Here is a 17,862-nt window from a genome sequence, read left to right on the forward strand (position 1 = left end):
ACCTCCCCACTTTGGCAACCAGTTTGATTTTTTTTTCTCTCAGCATGGGTTTTTTGCTTGTTTTTTAGATTTCACATAAAAGTGAGATAATATTTGTCTTTCTCTGCTTGACTTATTTTGCTTAACATAATGCCTGCATGTTCATCCACTTGTCCCACATGGTAGGGTTTCCATGTTTATGTCCATTAAACAAGGAATAAATATTAAGCTCCTTAGAAAGTTTATTCTATAGATACATGGGCTTGTTTTACAAAGGACAGTATATGTCTTGTTTAAAATATCAAACTTTTCTAGTTCACAGTCACATATATTTTTTAAATAATATAATAGTTCATTTTTACATCATTTTGTGCATTTTTTCATTTCAGTGTAATCCCCGTGGGCTTCCCATCACCAAGTCACCCATGTGCCATCACCATAATCCAGTGTATTTCCTTCCCCCCACTGTTTTTGATCCCATCCCTCACTCCACCCCCATAAAATGTCTCTGGTATATAGTTATTCATTATTATTATTATTTTCTCTCCCGGCCCATTATACTCCTGCTGTGATTGAAACTATCTGGTATTTTTCCTTTTCTTTCTGGCTTATTTCACTAAGCATGATCTTTCCCAGCTTCTCCATGTTGCTGCAAAAGGTTTATTTATTTATTTTTTTGGTTACTGAATAATATTCCATTGTGTATATGTACCACATCTTTTTAATCCAGTCCTCTACTTTTGGGCAATTGGACAGCCACATGTTTTGTTTTTTTTTTTTTAAGTCAAGTATATTGTGGACATTTGAGTGGCAGAATATACAGAAAGATGAGCACTGGATAAGGAACATGGCTTATGTATTAAGATTTATTTATTTATACAAAACTGGGGTCTAGGCCAGAGGTGCAGGGTTGGTGAGAGGATTCACCAGAGGCAGAGTAGGGAGCAGAACAGGCAGACTGACTGAAGTACATTGCTGAGGGGAGCAGCAGGAGGGTCAAGAAGGGTCTGCTACACCATGTGGGTCACCTCCCTGGCTGGGAATAGAACTGTCTCTTAAGCTGCTGCTGTGAGTTTCACAGGGCTGCACTTTCATCCATTGTACCACCAGGGAGGGCCCTGGAACATGGGTATATTTATATTCCTATCCTGTTAGCACTATTGCTGCCTTTGTGACCTAGGGAAAATCATGTGTCCTTTGTCAGCTTCACTTTCTTCAACAGGAAAATAGGTAGACAATTTTGTTCTGTAGTTTATCTCATATTTATGTTAATACCCAATGAAATAATAAACACTTTAGAAATTATTAAGCATCCTGACAATGTCAAATATTTTTTAATTGAACCTAACCATAATAAAACACATAAACATTCATGCATCAGTAAAATTATGTATACAAATTTTTTTAGCTTCACTATCCTTTATAATTTTCCTTTATAATATGCCCTTTATCACGGAGAAAACAAAACTCCTTGTTTTCTGAGACGCAGCAAATAGTAATGAATAGACAGCGTGTCTAAACCTTGGGTTCCCTGCAATCTAAATCCTATTTTTGCTATTTATAAACTTTACAACTTAGGGCACATCTCTTGCATGCGCCGTACCTTTTCTTCATCACCTCTCAAATAATGGAGGTTATTAATTTCCTTCCAGTTTTATAAACTTACATGGGCTTTCCTTTAAACCATCACCTTAGTTCTCCTTAGACAGTTAGCTGCAAACTTTCCTTTTTACAAATATTAATATAGTACTCATTATTGTACCTGGTTTGCATTCTGCAGTGAGGGCTTTTATAGAAGAAGAGATGTTCTTAAATATCAATATTAAGTTCTTAATTACAAAAGCTACTATCAAGGAAGAAATAGCAGGGGTGGTATATATGGTTTGTTTTCTAATGCATTTGACCCTCATTTTTATTATTGAGTCAATATATTTGTCTTTCAAAGAAAGTATTTTTTCCCCAATGAGATATTATTTGAAGTTTAGAGGGGCCAAGCTTTTGCTATGTGTTATAAAAGAACTTGCTTAAAACTACATCAGATAAACAAAATAGTAGCAGTTGTCAAATGCTTTTATTGTTGATAAGACTGGTTATCCAATATACTTGGCATGGTCACATAATAGGATCTTTTAGACACATAGCCTTGATTTATTTTTATTTCAGTGAGTGATGATAAAGATGGCAAGACATAGAGGTAAAAATATAACCCAGATATTCTTAGTGATCACATTTAAACCTCTGTTTTGGTAAGTAAAAGAAGTAAAGATATAATGCTCTACTCTTAAAAGATGGTTGGTTATTTGTCTAATAATTATGGTGATTGTTGATTAATTAGCCCTTTTGCTTTTCTTATTCTTCCTTTTTTAGTTATTTTTGAGTAGTTTTTATTTACCAGGTAAGAAGAGAAATACAAAAGCAAATTTATTGATTACACTGCTTGACCATCTTCTTGGTAAAAGAACCATTTGTGGTTAAAAATCAGGATTTCAAAAAATATTTATACTGTATTTTACTCTTAAATTTTTTCATTAGAAACAATATTCTATTCACATACAAAATAATAAAAGCAAAATGTCATATTCTCCATTCTTTTCTTTAAATATACATGATTGCAATTAGTAGTTTTGAGTCTTTCCAAACTCTTTTCCATGTATTTGTCCACACAGGCTATTTGCAAATGTATAAGAATGACTGTTACATATGTAGGGGTAAGCTATAAGTGTGGCATTTTAATATTTTCATTTTTAAATTAATAATATATCTTGGAGATTTTCAGTGCAAAATTATCTTTAATAGTTGCATAGTATTCCATGGCACCATATGCATTATGGCTTATTTTTTCTTCCCCTTCTTTTATTTATTTATTTATTTATTTATTTATTTATTTATTTATTTATTTATTTTTCTTCCCCTTCTTGAGAGTTATTTAGGATTTTCTAATTTGTTTAATATAATAGTGTTTTAGTAAGTATTCTGTACATAACATTTCCAGCATATTTGAATATTCACCATACATGTGGGAAACAGAATGATTGAGTTGAAGAGTGAGAATGTTTTAAATTTTTAGATACTACCAAATCATCTTAAAAGAACATTTATGGGTATTTATTCCCATCATCAATATAAAGAACACTTGTTTCCATCAATACTTGATATTGTCTGTCATTTAAACTTTTGTAAATATAATAGGCATAAATCCAATTAGAACTTTTTTGTAGTAAAAAGCATTTCACAGATTTGTCACATATCAATCTGTAGTGATCTTTATGTAATTCATTTATATCTTATGTTATTTGTGTTATTTTTTATTTAACTCTTTCATATATCTCTGTGTTGGTTGGCTTATTCTTTTATTTTAATTTGTAAAACTTGCTTATAAAGTTTGGATATTATTGTTTTTATACCCCATGATGCCAGCATTCTCATCCAATCTGTTGCCTGATGCTGAACTTCTGTCATTTTTGTTGTGTATATTCAACTATTTAAAATTTTTTATTGTAGTTAGGAATCTACTTTTTTTTTTTTGCTCTTTGCCTTCTGTATTTTGTGCTGCGCATAAAAATCTTCCTTTTTTTCATGAAGCAACGATCTTTCAAATAGTTGTTTGCACAATAACTGCACATATTCCAGCATTTATCTTATCTCCATAGAGATCGTGCAGGTTTTCCATTAAAATAGAGAAGATTTATTACTTTAAGTAATGTGACTTTTGACATAATCCTTCCGGTATGGTGCTTCTCTCATGTAGCCATAATAAGGTAAACATTAAATAACATCTGGTATGTTTGACCTCAAACATGAACTTAATAATTTGTGTATATTATAGTAGGCCTATAGCTGCACTCCCAACTTTCCCTTTGAGTTGTTAACCAAAGTGCTTCTGTATTTGCACGTTTTTTCTCAGTTCAACCATACTGATTTTAAATGTCAGCTATTTAAACACAATTACATAAAAATCACGGGCAGGAAATTATTTTAATTCTCACTGCTTAACAAAATGATGTGGTTTAGGTGAAGACATGAAATATATAAATTTAATTTTTCTTTCAGTTTTGTCCAAGCAACATGCTTCGCAAGTCCTGATTAGAAAACGCCGTGCAAACACCGCAATTGAAGAATTTAAGAAGGGCAACCTTGAAAGAGAATGTATTGAAGAACTGTGCAACAAAGAAGAAGCCAGGGAGGTCTTTGAAAATGACCCTGAATCGGTAAGAATTTATAAAACTCTTAAGTGAGTATGTTTAGGCATACAGTTACCTGAGAACATTTCCAGTGTGCTGTCTTCACCTGCATTCCTTTTTAAAGTTAATGACTGTGTGTGTCATCTTCCACATGTAACTACCCAAACATTTCAAGGGGAAATACCTTCAAAGGAAGATTGGCTTGTTAGGACACACTACTGCTAAAAGCAAAGAGTTCTGACCAAATTATAATTCCATTGTATCTCATTATCAGAAAAGAGTATTGACTTCATGGCTTGTAAATCTATTTTTTCCCACCCAGAATTTGGTTGCGATAGGTAGAAGGGAGGTCATCTCGAATATAGTTTTTGTTTGTGAAGAAGAGAGAAAGAGATTACATTATTATCACTGTGCTTCACTAAATTCATATATGCATTTAAATCTAAGCGCTTTTTTTTTTTAAAGATTTATTTATTTATGCATAGAGCTGGGATACAGGCCAGAGGTACAGGGGCAGTGAGAGGATTCACCAGAGCTAGAGTGGGGAACAGAACAGGCAGATTGATGAAGTACAGTGCTGAGGGAAACAATAGGCATGACAATAGAGGTCTGCTGGGCAATGTGGGTCACCTCTGGGGCATGGGATCGAACTCTCACTGAAGCTGCTGTGGTTATCTTACAGTGCAGTGCTTTAAACCACTGTACCACCAGGGAAGGCCCTAATCTAGGCTTTAATAAACAAGATCCTCTAATCAAGAATTTGGTGCTTAATAAGTATTCAGTAAATTCTTTGTGAAGAGGTCATTCCAGTACTATGTTCTATGAGTATACCCCATGTGTATATGCCTTGAGATGTTTCCTGAATCCATTTTATAAGCCCCGGGATTAGAATTTATATATTTAATATATGAATTGTCCCAAGTTAGTCAAAAATAAGTTAATATTGTGGACTCCTTAGTGTCAGACAGAAATATTCAACCACTAGACCTTGTCTCTAGGTCTCGATTTTCCTAGAGGTGAATGCTTTCTATCATGTTCTCTGGACAGCAGGAGTATAAATAGTTTAAAGAATGGGTGGGGGGAGGGGCTTAAGAATTTAGATATGATGACCTTTAGGATCACCTCTTTAATTTTCCTTAGACTATATAACCAAGAAGAGATGAGGAAGAAAACATACACCAATTTCCTTCTTTATCTCTGCCACAGTCTGAACTGGTTAATACATGAAAGACAACAAATAAGAATAATTTGTAGTTAGAAAATTTGTCTAAGCCAACTATCAATTCATTCTCTGGGATTGTCCTTTAAACCTTTTTCACCTTTTTCTAGGTTCAATGGGAAGTTTTTCCAAGTGGTTGGAAAGAATCCAATGGCTAGTTTTCAATACTCTTTAGAATTGAATCAAAATGTTTCTCTCTCAGTTTTGTTGCTTGTTGTAGATAAGCAATTGATACAATGATCATATTTTATTCCATACTATATAGCAGAGTACTCTTGTTATGTAAGAAATAGGAACACACAAATACATACTTACAGATGCATACATTAAAATACATAAATACACATTCTTTATTGATATGCAAATTTAAAGTATATGCCAAAGGACATGCAAGGATATAACAGACCCAAGACTTACGCCTTCCCTAATTCAGCTACTACCAAATCTTGTCATTCTTGTTTTGCCGATACTGCACCCTCCTGCTTGATCTGTATATTTGTTTTACTGGAAAATTTTAATGCAAGCCCGTAGGCCTGAGATACCGTGTTATTAAATTGCCTATAAATACTTGAATGTGTTTCGAACACTATGTAAGTTTTTATAACTTAGTCTCTGAGTAGCAAATGGCAAGCGTGTTGGAGAGGAGGGAAAACAGTGGAGAAGGAAAACTTCATGCATGTGCTTCCATCCCTCCGATTCATTCTGATACTGGTTTCAATAACAGAAGACAAAAGTAGGCCAAAAATGCCTCCTCTATCAAAGGAAAGAAAAAAGACTTGGTACTACATTTCATTTTCTGTCTGTTCCTAATCATTCCCTGTCCCTAATGTCTTTTTACACTGATTCCCAGACTCCATCTTATTGCTTATCTTTCCACTGTCTCTAGTACATTCCATTCATCATCACCTCATCTTCTGAATCCATTTATTGTTGCCTATCCTCCTGGATTTTGCTCTGTAGAAGACAGAACTACTGCCTACATTACATGGGGGGGAGCCAGCCCAAAGCAGACAGATTAGTGTTGTGTAAGTTATTTATTACAGACAGACAGAAGGAGTGAACATTTTGACACTACACTGGATAAAGTTATGTCCTGTACTGCTGTATGTTTTTGTTGGAAAACATGGTGTCCCACAAGATGTTTTTTGCTGTTATTGCTACATACAGATATAATATGGTATAAAAAAATTTGTGAACTATCCTGGGAATTTTACTACCGAAAATAATTTTTAGTATTTTTCTCCCTTTGGTAAAATGCATTTCTTAGTTCAAATTATTGATTTGCAGACATACTTTTTGTACATAATCAATTTATGAGTATGCAACATTTATATAAGATGCTAAGAGATAAATGTTCACTTTAATTCACATCAAATTATGGGAGTGTTACTCAACATTAAATCTGGTGTATGTATCTATGTGATCTATGCCCCATGGGCGTCATTATGGAAAATTAAAAAATTGATAACAGAGGGCATATATGATTACATTTGGCATCTTTAATTTAACCTGCTTTTAGAGTTGAAGGTTTTGAAAGATAATTTAGTCAGTTGACATTGCTTTCAACCTAAGCATCTTATTGACTTATTAGGTATCTATTCTCTGGTAAATGTTACTATAAGAAAAAATTTCATGTATGGAAATGACTGTTATATATAATTTATTTGCATCTTTAATATAAAGCAAATTATAAGGTAAAAGTAAGTTTTAAATTTATACTGAAACCTACGCTTGCTAAGATATATTTTTTCTTTTATTTTTTTCTAGGATTATTTTTATCCAAAATACTTAGGTAAGTTCAAGAATCTCAATCATGCAATTTTAGAAATGGAAAGGAACTTAGATATGGTCAAGTCTAACTCTCCACCTGTATATTCCACCAAATAATTTCACTGCCTTTAAGAGATCTCATCCTCTAGGCAATCTTGATTATTTAAAGATATATAGACAAATTTGGAATGGGCCTTTTATTACCACGTGGCATTTTAACTTTTAAGTCTTTTTCATTCTCATGTCTTTCTGAAAGATTTGTGGACTGATGCAAAGTTAAATTTAGGTACCAGGAATTATCTATAAGTATGTGTATTTTCATGGGATATCTTTCTATAAATGAGATATGACCAACATGTAATTTTATATTAGATTCAGGTGTACAACATGTTGATTGAATATTCATATGTGTTGTGAAATGATAATTTTAATGAGTCTGGTTAATTTCTACCACCACACATAGTTACAACCTTTTCTTCTTGAGATGAAAACATTTAAGAACTTCTATCTTAGTGACAGTCAATCATACCTCACCATATTATAAATTGTAGTCATCATGGTTTACATTACATTATTATTTTAATGGAACTAGGGTTACTGTTAGTGAAATGAAAGAACTCTGTGTATTCCAGAGCTTAATGTAGGACAATTTTCATTTAAGTCTTTGTACAAATCATTAACAGCTTCTCCTCCCTTTGAGCACATTTCATCATTCCCTGCAATTTCCTTACCTATATTTTACTTTTGAATGTGATACTGGACTGTCAAAAAGTAAGGGAATTTCCACAACTTAATAGATTAGATATTTCAACTAAATATCAATTAAGGGTAACAAGACTTCAGTTTGCTTTAGGCAAATAGTGAAATGTCTTAGTCTAATATTCCTTGGGAGAGTTGTCATCATTTTCAAACAATAAAAGCAATATATACTTTGCCTGGCCCACAAAAGTATACTTTCCTTCTTCCTTTGGGCTCAGGATATTCCTCATCCTTACACCTTTCTCCTGCACTAACATCCCAGACAATATGAGGGTCTAAGCACTGCAGAAGGAAAAAGTGAAACTTTTTTGAAAAAACAGTAATAGTTTATATCTCATTTCTAAAACTTTTAACAGTGCTACCATGAAAGGGCGCTGGCATAGAGCTATACACCCATGAAGGAGAGCTCTTTTGCAAAGTTGCACATGTTGCCTCACTTTCTAAAGCAAAAAGTAAAAGCTTACATTGTTAAAGTGGAGGGAAAAGTTAAGACTGCTTCAGTTTAATTTTAAATAGAAATTTAAATGTTTCTAGTGGAAATAGATAATATTGATAATATTGGATTATTGAAATAATGAGTTTACATTAAAAAGTTAATATAAGTCCTTGATGGTTAGGTTTACATAATGAGGCTATATTTCTGCAGGGTTAATTCTCAGTAAGATATTTACTTTTAATCACAGAACATATTTGGATAAAAATAAATAGTATTTTAATACAGCATTATGTGTTTTGGCAAGTTCCTTATAAAAGGAACCCTTTCTCTCTTTATTATACCTCTCAAATTTCTTTTTTCAGGCCCTACCCAACTTCTCTGTCTCTTTGTCTTATTTGGCAGTATGGTAGAAAACCCAAATACTAAGAAAAAAACATACGATGTGAGCTCTCAACCCAGATTTTAAAGTTTTTGTGGTGTCAGGTTAAGCAAATTTTTTGACTTTTCAGGTTATATTTAATATGTACTTTTCTGAACTTCAGAACTGTTGGAAATATCAGATAAGTATATTGTGTTGATAGGATTTTTACCTCATTGGACTTACTTCAAGCATCACATATTATTATTTAATACTTATATTTTATATGTGGGCATTTTATAACATATGTGGGATAAGTCCCACTATTGAAACTAGACAAAGGTAGTATATCTAAGTTAAACTTATTTGTCACTTGATGTGTGTATTTTATAATTCAGTGACTCTAAAATAGTTCATAACCCTGATCTTGGTAAGCTTAACTAGCCAGCCATGCAGCTGGCTCTCCATAATGTAATTCTAAGTGCACATTTCCATGAAAACATTATCACACATATATTAGTATTTACATGTACATACTGAGTTAAACCTGCTTTTTAATCTGACCCAGGCTCATAATCGCCACATGAAACATTTTACCTAGATCTCTAGTTAAAGGGACCAACTTTGGTTGTCAAATTTGTTGAGAATACAGAGTAAGACTTTCTTAGAAATCATAGGCAGATCCACTGAAAAACCCTGCAGAGGGAAGCAGTGGGTGGGCCAGGAGAGCTCTGTCTTGCCATGTGGGTTACCTCCCTGGCTGGGGATCAAATTCATGCTGCAATAGCTTCAGATAGCTTCACAGTGCTGCTCTCTAACCCATTGCTCCACCAAGGAGGTCCCAGAAATCACAATTTTAATGAAATATCCCCACCAGAATAAACTAATTCAGGTGTTTAGTTTTTTGGGTTTTTTTTGGCGGGGGGAGGAGGACAAATGAATATTCAATTCCTATAACTTCTTAAATCTAATTAAGTCTCTAAAAGGACACTCAGATGCATATAGGTATTATTTCTATGAGAAAATAGTCTAATACCTCCATTATTTTAATGGAGCTATGGTGTCCTTTTAGTGAAAGGAAAGAACTCTGTGTATTATGTAGGAAAATTTTCATAACCCCCAAAGAACCTAATCTGAAAAACCTATGCATTTTACCTTAAATGACAAAAGAGATTTTGAAAATTAAATTTAGGATCTTGACATAATGATATTACACTGGATTATCTGGTTGAGCCCAATATTATCATCAACATCTGGAATGCGGGAGGCCAGAAACTAGATTTGGTAGTAGGATATATGAAGATGAAGCAACAGTTGATTGTGACATGAGAAGAGGCCTATGGGACACTGGCGGCCTCTAGAAACTGAAAAAGGCAAGGAAACACTTTCCTTATTAAAGTCTCCAGAAGGCATGCAGCCCTACCAATCTGAATTTCAGATGATACTTACTGTAACAATGAATTTGTGTTGTTTTAAGTTACTTAGTTGTGATGATTTGTTCCAACAACACTAGGAAGCTAATACACAAAATGACTTCACATGAGCCTTTGAATCATCTGTGATAAACTACATTTTTCAAAGATGACTGTAATGTCACCATGCCATCTCGCCATTACTGTATGACTCTGTCCTTTCTCCCTGCACTGCCATCTCGCCATTACTGTATGACTCTGTCCTTTCTCCCTGCACCTTCAGTGTGATGGAACCTGGGACTACTTTGATCAATAGAATATGGTGGGAGGACAAAATGCCTCTTCACCAGCCTGGCAAGTTTTGCTTTCTTCCTCTTGGAAGCTAGCTGCCATGAAAGAAGTACTACTGTAGGACCAACATAATAAGAGATACTCAACCCTTGCAGAAGCCCAGAAGCAAGACACAGCACATGGAGAGAGCCCAGGAACCTGAGCTGGCAGCCCTGCGAGTGAAAAGCCACTTTGGAGGTGGATACTCTAGTCCCAAACACCTTGGCTGACTCTACATGTAGCAGAGACAAATAGCCCAACCAGATCCTATCAAATACTTGACTAACAAATCATGGGAAAATAAATAAATAAATAAATAAGATTATGTTATGTAACTAATTATTAACATTTGGGGTTGTTTGTTACTCAACAAAATAACCAAAAACTACCTATTCAGTAAGCTGGTGACTACCTGTACAATGAAGTGAGATATATATATATATATATATATCTCACTTCATTGTACATAGCTATATAGTTATGTGTATATATATACATAACACACACACACATACATATATATATATTGTTTTAAGTGGTGATTAAGAAATGTTATTTGCTGGAACTGAATGAACTTTAGTTACTTAAAAGCCCTAAGTATTTTTATCTTTATTATTTCAACTGTTATTTCTACCATTGCTCTCTCTCTTTTTTTTTTTTTTTACAATTTATTTATGCATACAGAACTGGGGGATGGGACAGGCCAGAGGTGCAGGAGTGGTGAGAGGATTCACCAGAGACAGAGTGGGGAGCAGAACAGGCCAACTGACCAAGTACACTGCTGAGGGGAGTGTAAAACTTGTGGGGGTTCCCATTTCAAATGCTGAAGCCTGTAAATCCACAGGATCATGAATTACCTCTATGCACCATTTTCGTGGCATTATATCAGGTCCAGTGATTGCGGTTACCTTTACTAAGGGGATTGCATGTGTTTGTATTTACAGGTTGCCTTGGTGCTTTCCGAGTTGGATCTGGCACGTCTGCCCGTAGGGCAGCTAACATTTATCCTGATCTGAGGAGCTGTGTCAATGGTAAACATCTCTACCATGGAATTAAAAAGCAACAACAACAAAAACAATCAAACAAAACCATAACCTTCAAGTAAAGTATGTCCATAACAATAGAACTGATGTCTAAAAATCAATGAATGAGCCCTTCAAGGGCTGTATGCCTCAGAAAAACTTGGTTCTTAGATGCAAATGAGCCTTTTGTCCTCAAAATGAACTTTCCACCGAACATTTAAATTGCATTGTCCTTACCAACCTTTTGGCCACTGACTTCAGACTTATTTCCGACAGCCTTATTTTGGCTGTTGTTTGCTTAAGCATCTAGTGATGACCAAAAGTTATAGTTGGTTAGTAGGTTTATATAGTTGATAGTTAACTATATAGTTAATATAAGCTATATAGTTTATATAGTTAATAAGTCACTTATAGTTGGTTTATTCTCTGACCTTTTACCATCAATGATATAAATGTGGCAGATGTTTTATGATGTCAAATAGCCACCTCCTTGTGAAATTCACAGAGGGTCCATTGATAATTCAAGAAGATCGTCTGTATTTATCGATTTCCCAACTGAGAGTGAGAGAAAAAGGTGAAGCTGCAAGATATAACTTCGGATGTTTGTCCAAATACTTTGCATGTGGCATCGCCATTACCTTGACATTCATTTATCTGCATTTATTTTCTAGTTTAAAATTGTTGTAATTACACAAGTAAAATAGTTTGAACACGGATATTTAATTTAGATTTTTTTTACTCACCAAAATAGAAAAACAATTTGATGACAAATTCCTGCTGACTACCCTGTTTGCTATCCATTTCAATAATATGTAATTTTTATTACTTTTCAAAAAGTATGGTTTTAAAAGGACTTTTTTTTTTTTAAAATGTCAGTTACTAGGTTTAAATTCAGTTTTGATTTTTTTTTCATTTTCTGGTAACAGAAACTTCCCCTAGCTAACCGAAGCTAGGGGGGGATGTATTTGAAGGATGGAAGAATTTTCAGAATTGAATAGTAAGCCTTAAGGGACAGTATAATAATATGTGGGAACCTAAGGACATTTGCTGTATGTAGTGAAGGGAGAGAGACTGCAAGTAAGTTTAAAAAATGACCATACATACCATTTAGGATAGTGGTAAAGTGCTGTGACATTTTATGGAGAAAATTCCTCTCTGCTGGGAATAACCACTCTGCTAACTGTTCAGTGTCTTAAAACTTTGTTTCACAGAATTGACCAAAGTTCTTTTTACATAAGGCAGGATGATAAATTTGGTCCCTGTTGCTCTAACTTAGTTTAGTTGGAATTTCTAAATTCTGTTTCCGGTTGTTTTTCAGAGTAGTTTCATTTCTTCTCTCTGCTTCTTAGAGTCATGGAGTAGTTTTTATGATCAAATAAGGTCATAAATATGAGCATATATCTAAATTATACTTTTAAAGTGCTGCATATGTCTGCAAATATATACATGTAGTTTCCATTTGCAAAATAATTATAGAGGCTTGTCCAATGGATTCACATTTTATGAAAACATATTATTTTAAGGAAGGAGTTACATCAATTTCATTAATTAGATACTGCTACATAGGATTTTTGTTAAAAGGCATGTAATTCTATTCAACCAGGCATGTGCTACAGTTAAATTGATATTTGTTTCCTTTAGCCATTCCAGACCAGTGCAATCCTTCACCATGCAATGAAGAAGGAACTGTCAGATGCAAAGATGGCCAGGCTACATTCACCTGTGTTTGTAAATTAGGCTGGCAAGGGGAGACCTGTGAATTTGGTATGTATAATAAACACATCTGGTTCATATGGATTGACCTCCTAAAATATTAATACTTTAAAAATAGCTTATTTCTTTTTTAGATATAAATGAATGCAAAGACCCCTTAAATTTCAATGGAGGTTGCAACCAGATATGTGATAATACACCTGGAAGTTACCATTGTTCCTGTAAAAATGGTTATGTTATGCTTGCAAATATGAAGTCCTGTAGAGGTAAGAGTGAATAGCTAGAATTAAGTGGTACTTACCTTATGAGTGAAATTTCAGTTATAGGAGAGAAAATAATCCAGTTGAAGGAATTTCTCAGGGAGTTTTTAGAAAATTGGGTATCTGTTCTTATAGTAAATAAATATAATTGGGCATCCGTGGTGGCACAGGGGTTAAGTCTTAGAGCTACCAAGCTATAGCCAGCAACTGTTGCATGCGTTCTCTCCCTGGCCAGGATGCTGATCCATATAGTGGTGCAGACCTCTCCCATCTGGCCCTTTGCTCCCCTCAGTGATGTATTTCAGTCAATCTCTTGTTCTGCTCCCTACTCTGTCTCTGGTGAATCTTCTCATCCCGTCCCCCCCCCCCCATGCTGACCTATACCAGAATTCTTGTTTGCATAAATAAATATATAAACATTATTTTCTACTTTGAAGCTTTGTGATATTACATAACTGCCTTTTAGTTTATAAGATATTTTGTTACTTATAGAGTATTTTTCTATTGCATTATCTTTTGTTTTCTTTGTGTGTGTGTGAATCAAAACTCTTTATATGTTGATAAAGTGAAATTTCAGTGCAAGTCCTTGCATACCACAGTCCTTGCAAAATAGCTGTTTTCACTGCTTTGTTTTGAACGATATATCATTATTTGCATTCCAGTAGATAAACAGCTATACAAAGAAATCAACCACAATCCTTAATAATCTTTTCCACTGTATTTTATTGTTCCTTCTCAAAAATGCCATTCTACTTTCCAATACAAACCCTTGCACCTCATTCCCTGTTGTGGTTTTGGGAAACCTGAAGTTCTGGTTTTCCTTCTCTTTAATCATTTAAGGTCACATCATTGGTCATAACTATTGTTTTTTCTTCAGTCCTAAGTAATCCCTGTCAGTTTATTTTTTTAGCAAGCATTTTGTTTTCTTGGTGCTTTTATTTTCTGCAGATTTTGACTTTTTTCACTCTGTACAATGCCTTTTTTATTTAACTGCTTTAATTGCTGTAACTACATTTTCAAATCTAAATGCTAGGTGTGTGGATAACTTAAAAATAAAATTTGCCAGCAGAAAAGAAAAATATGATCACAAACTGGTTAATGGTTTAGAAGAAATTGTTAGTTAATGTAGCTCTCTCTGGAGTCATTTAATAGGATTTTGAATAGTATTATAGCAAACTTTACTAAACTTTACAGTGCAGTGAGACAGGCCCTTTTCCCTTTCCCTTCTCTTCTGTCTTCTTATTGCTGTTAAGTAGCATATTTAGTAAGAAAATGTTAAGCTTTCTTGTTCAACTGTATTCATTTGGTAGGACTGTCGCAGAGGATAGTGTTTAGTACAAGTTGCTATATTGTTATCTACATGTTATTAAATGACTCTAAAATGAACTATGGTGGAGGACTTTCAGTGCTTTGGTGGTGGGTAGGGTGTAGTAACATGAACCTCTAAATCAAATACAGTGTTGTGAACAAATGTTGTTACCTCTGTTACAATGAATGAATGAATGAATGAATGAATAATTGAATAAAATGAGCTACATAAACTAACAATTTCTTCTAAATCATTCTCCACTTCGTGATCATTATCTGTCTGAAAAGCAGAGGTTAGAAATTTAGAATGCCAATATCAGAATAATGCAGGGTACCATATGCATTTCATAAGCAGATAATATTCATACAGACTTCTACACTGAATGCTTGAGTAGTTTCTTTTTATAGAATTGTAACATTTTAATTGAATATATTTAATCTTTATCCATTGAGTTAATATACATGTATAAAAAAGTCCTCTAATAAATAAGAATGTTCCTGATAAACAGAATATATGTTCTTATATACTTCATTTATACAGTCCTTTATCTGCTATACCTAAGTTATAGAGTGCAACAATACTAGAAGAATATGTATACAACTGTTTCGTTAGGGTCTCTGCCAAGCTGTGGATATGCTTGGGATTATGTTGCCAGTAAATATCTAAAAATGCAAGAGTAAAACTTTTCATCAGACATTAGATGTCAGTAGAGCCATAAAATTAATGTGCTATAACCTGAACTCAGATGATTTAAATAATTTCCTGCATTATGCCATATACCATATGCTTTGCTTTTACTTGTACATATTGTATTTTGAAGTAATTGTACATTCACATGGAGATGTAAAAAAAAAAAAACAATAAAAAAGATCCCATGTACCCTTTGCCCCACTTTCCCCAATGATTGCATTTTAGAAAACTGGAATGCAATATTGCACCCAGGATACTGACACTGCCATTGTCAAGGTATAGAAAGACTCCTTTACCACAAGAGATTGATTCTATTGCTTTAGTGCATGTTATTTCAGAGAGCAGTGTCTGAAGTTTTAGTTGATCATTGGTTTGAGGAAAAATAAAATTCAGTTTTTGAGAAAAAGAATATTTTCCATTCTTGTCTTTCTCTAGAAAGTAGTTAAAATTTTTCACTAATAGCTTTTTGTCACTTGTTTGTCTTTATCACAAGTGCTTGTTTAAAAACTAAGTGAAATCAGTATTTTGTTCCTACTTTGCCATATAGTGTAATAAATATACATGAAATTTCTGGAATATAATTTTTCGCACTACAGGTTATAGTGAATTGAAATAACTAGCTTTATAAACATTTTGAATACTTTATGTATAAAAACAGTTGCAGACTTAGATATTGCAGACCTTGATATTATCCATTTCCAAAAGAAATGTGCGCTGTCTCATTTTTACTTGTCATATTTGTGACAATACAGAGTGAGTTCACTTTTGAAACTATTTTGCTCAGGAACTTGTATTTAGGAGTAAATATTAATAGCATGGTGAATTCCTCTACTATTTTATTTTCATACTGTAGCCTGGTACATAAGAAAATAGCTAAAACCATTTCCTTTTTTGCATAACTACAAAGGAACATGGCAAACATCAGTCAAATTCCTCATGCTTTTGTATAAAGAAATTATATGTAGTAAGATACACTATGATGATAGATTTAATATTTTGTTATCCTCAGGGCACTTTGTTGTCCTATTAATATATTAACCTAGATCCAGGAAACACAAATCAAGTGTTCTTTTCTAGCATCTTTTGGCATGGGAAATTTTTTTTTAATATATTGATTTCATTTATAGATGTGGATGAATGCTCTACAAAGCCAAGCATTTGTGGCACAGCTGTGTGCAAGAACCTCCCAGGAGACTTTGAATGTGAATGTGCTGAAGGCTACAGATACAATCCTAATTCAATGTCTTGTGAAGGTAGAGTTGTGATGATATTGTTGATGGTGGCAAGGACGGTTTTGACTCTTGTTTCTATATTAGGAGCATTGGTTCTGTTTGACATCAATAACCAGATTTTCTAAGATGGCAACACCCATAGTCTAGCCTGGTCAGTGGGGTAATCCTTGGCTTCCTTCCAGAAGAAAAGTATGTAAAACATATGGTCTTCAGGTTTAATGTTATGCACTCTGATTCTCCTCTAAGCCCTATATAAATTATAAACCACCCATGGATGAGAAAAATAAAAGTACATACATTTCATATCATTTAAATAAAATTTAAAAATAAAGAGTTGCAAGCTGGGAGGGAAAACACATACATACCAAAGAAAAAGAAGTTTAGAAATCATGTGAGTTGTGCAACATGGGTGGCAAGAAATCTTGGATTTAAGACTAAGCTCTTCATCTATTAGTATTATCATTAATTATGAAACAGGAAGTGACAGTTTTGTTATCATTGTATTATAAAAAGTCATATATTCTTGATATTGTCACTTAATTCTCAATAACATTAAAAGGGATCTCACTTGCTAGTTAAAAGGGATCGCTGCTTCCCTTTCCTGTATTTCTGTCTTTCTCTTACTTTATTTTCTCCCTTCTTCCCATCTCCTGCCTTCCTTTCTTTTTGTCCTTTTTTTTTTTTTAAAGAAAGCATTGTGAGGGACTTCCCTGGTGCACAGGGGATTAAAGTGCAGCAATACAAGGCTATCCACAGCAACTGCAGCATCAGTTTGATTTCCCCCCTTCCACCCCTGCCAGGGAGACATGACACAGCAGACCTCTCCTGCCTCACCCGCTGTTCCCCTCAGCAGTGTACTTTGTCAATCTGTTCTGCTCCCCACTCTGACCACTCCTGCACCTCTGGCTCATACCCCAGTTGTGTATGCATAAATAGATCTCTTTTTTTAAAAAGAAATAATTGGGTTTGGCCCTCCCTGGTGGCGCAGCGGGTTAAAGCACAGCACAAAGAAGCTTAAGCCACTTCCACATGAGTTCGATACCCCCCTGCCCCGGAGGTGACCACATGGCGTGGCAGACGTCTCCTGACCCGCTCCCTGCTCCCCTCAGCAGTGTACTTCGTCGATCTGCCTGTTCTGCACCCCACTCTGTCTCTGGTGAATCCTCTCACCCTCCGCATCTCTGACCTGTAC

At 34.3% G+C, this 17,862-nt stretch overlaps 1 protein-coding gene across 2 annotated transcripts in view; it reads left to right on the top strand.

Moving 5' to 3' along the window:
• PROS1 (protein S (alpha)) overlaps positions 1–17,862 on the top strand; it is a 52,122-nt gene that overhangs the window by 13,117 nt on the left and 21,143 nt on the right. The window contains exons 2-7 of one of the 2 annotated variants that reach the window (XM_004675484.2): positions 4,030–4,187; positions 7,147–7,171; positions 11,389–11,475; positions 13,108–13,230; positions 13,314–13,445; positions 16,566–16,691. In XM_004675484.2, the coding sequence (XP_004675541.1) occupies positions 4,030–4,187; positions 7,147–7,171; positions 11,389–11,475; positions 13,108–13,230; positions 13,314–13,445; positions 16,566–16,691 (651 nt within the window). The remainder of the gene's footprint in view (positions 1–4,029; positions 4,188–7,146; positions 7,172–11,388; positions 11,476–13,107; positions 13,231–13,313; positions 13,446–16,565; positions 16,692–17,862) is intronic. The other variant, XM_012729585.1, reaches the window with a different exon arrangement.

The sequence above is a fragment of the Condylura cristata genome, unplaced genomic scaffold (genome assembly GCF_000260355.1).
Source record: "Condylura cristata isolate star-nosed mole 26May11 unplaced genomic scaffold, ConCri1.0 scaffold00003, whole genome shotgun sequence".
Taxonomy (NCBI): domain Eukaryota; kingdom Metazoa; phylum Chordata; class Mammalia; order Eulipotyphla; family Talpidae; genus Condylura; species Condylura cristata.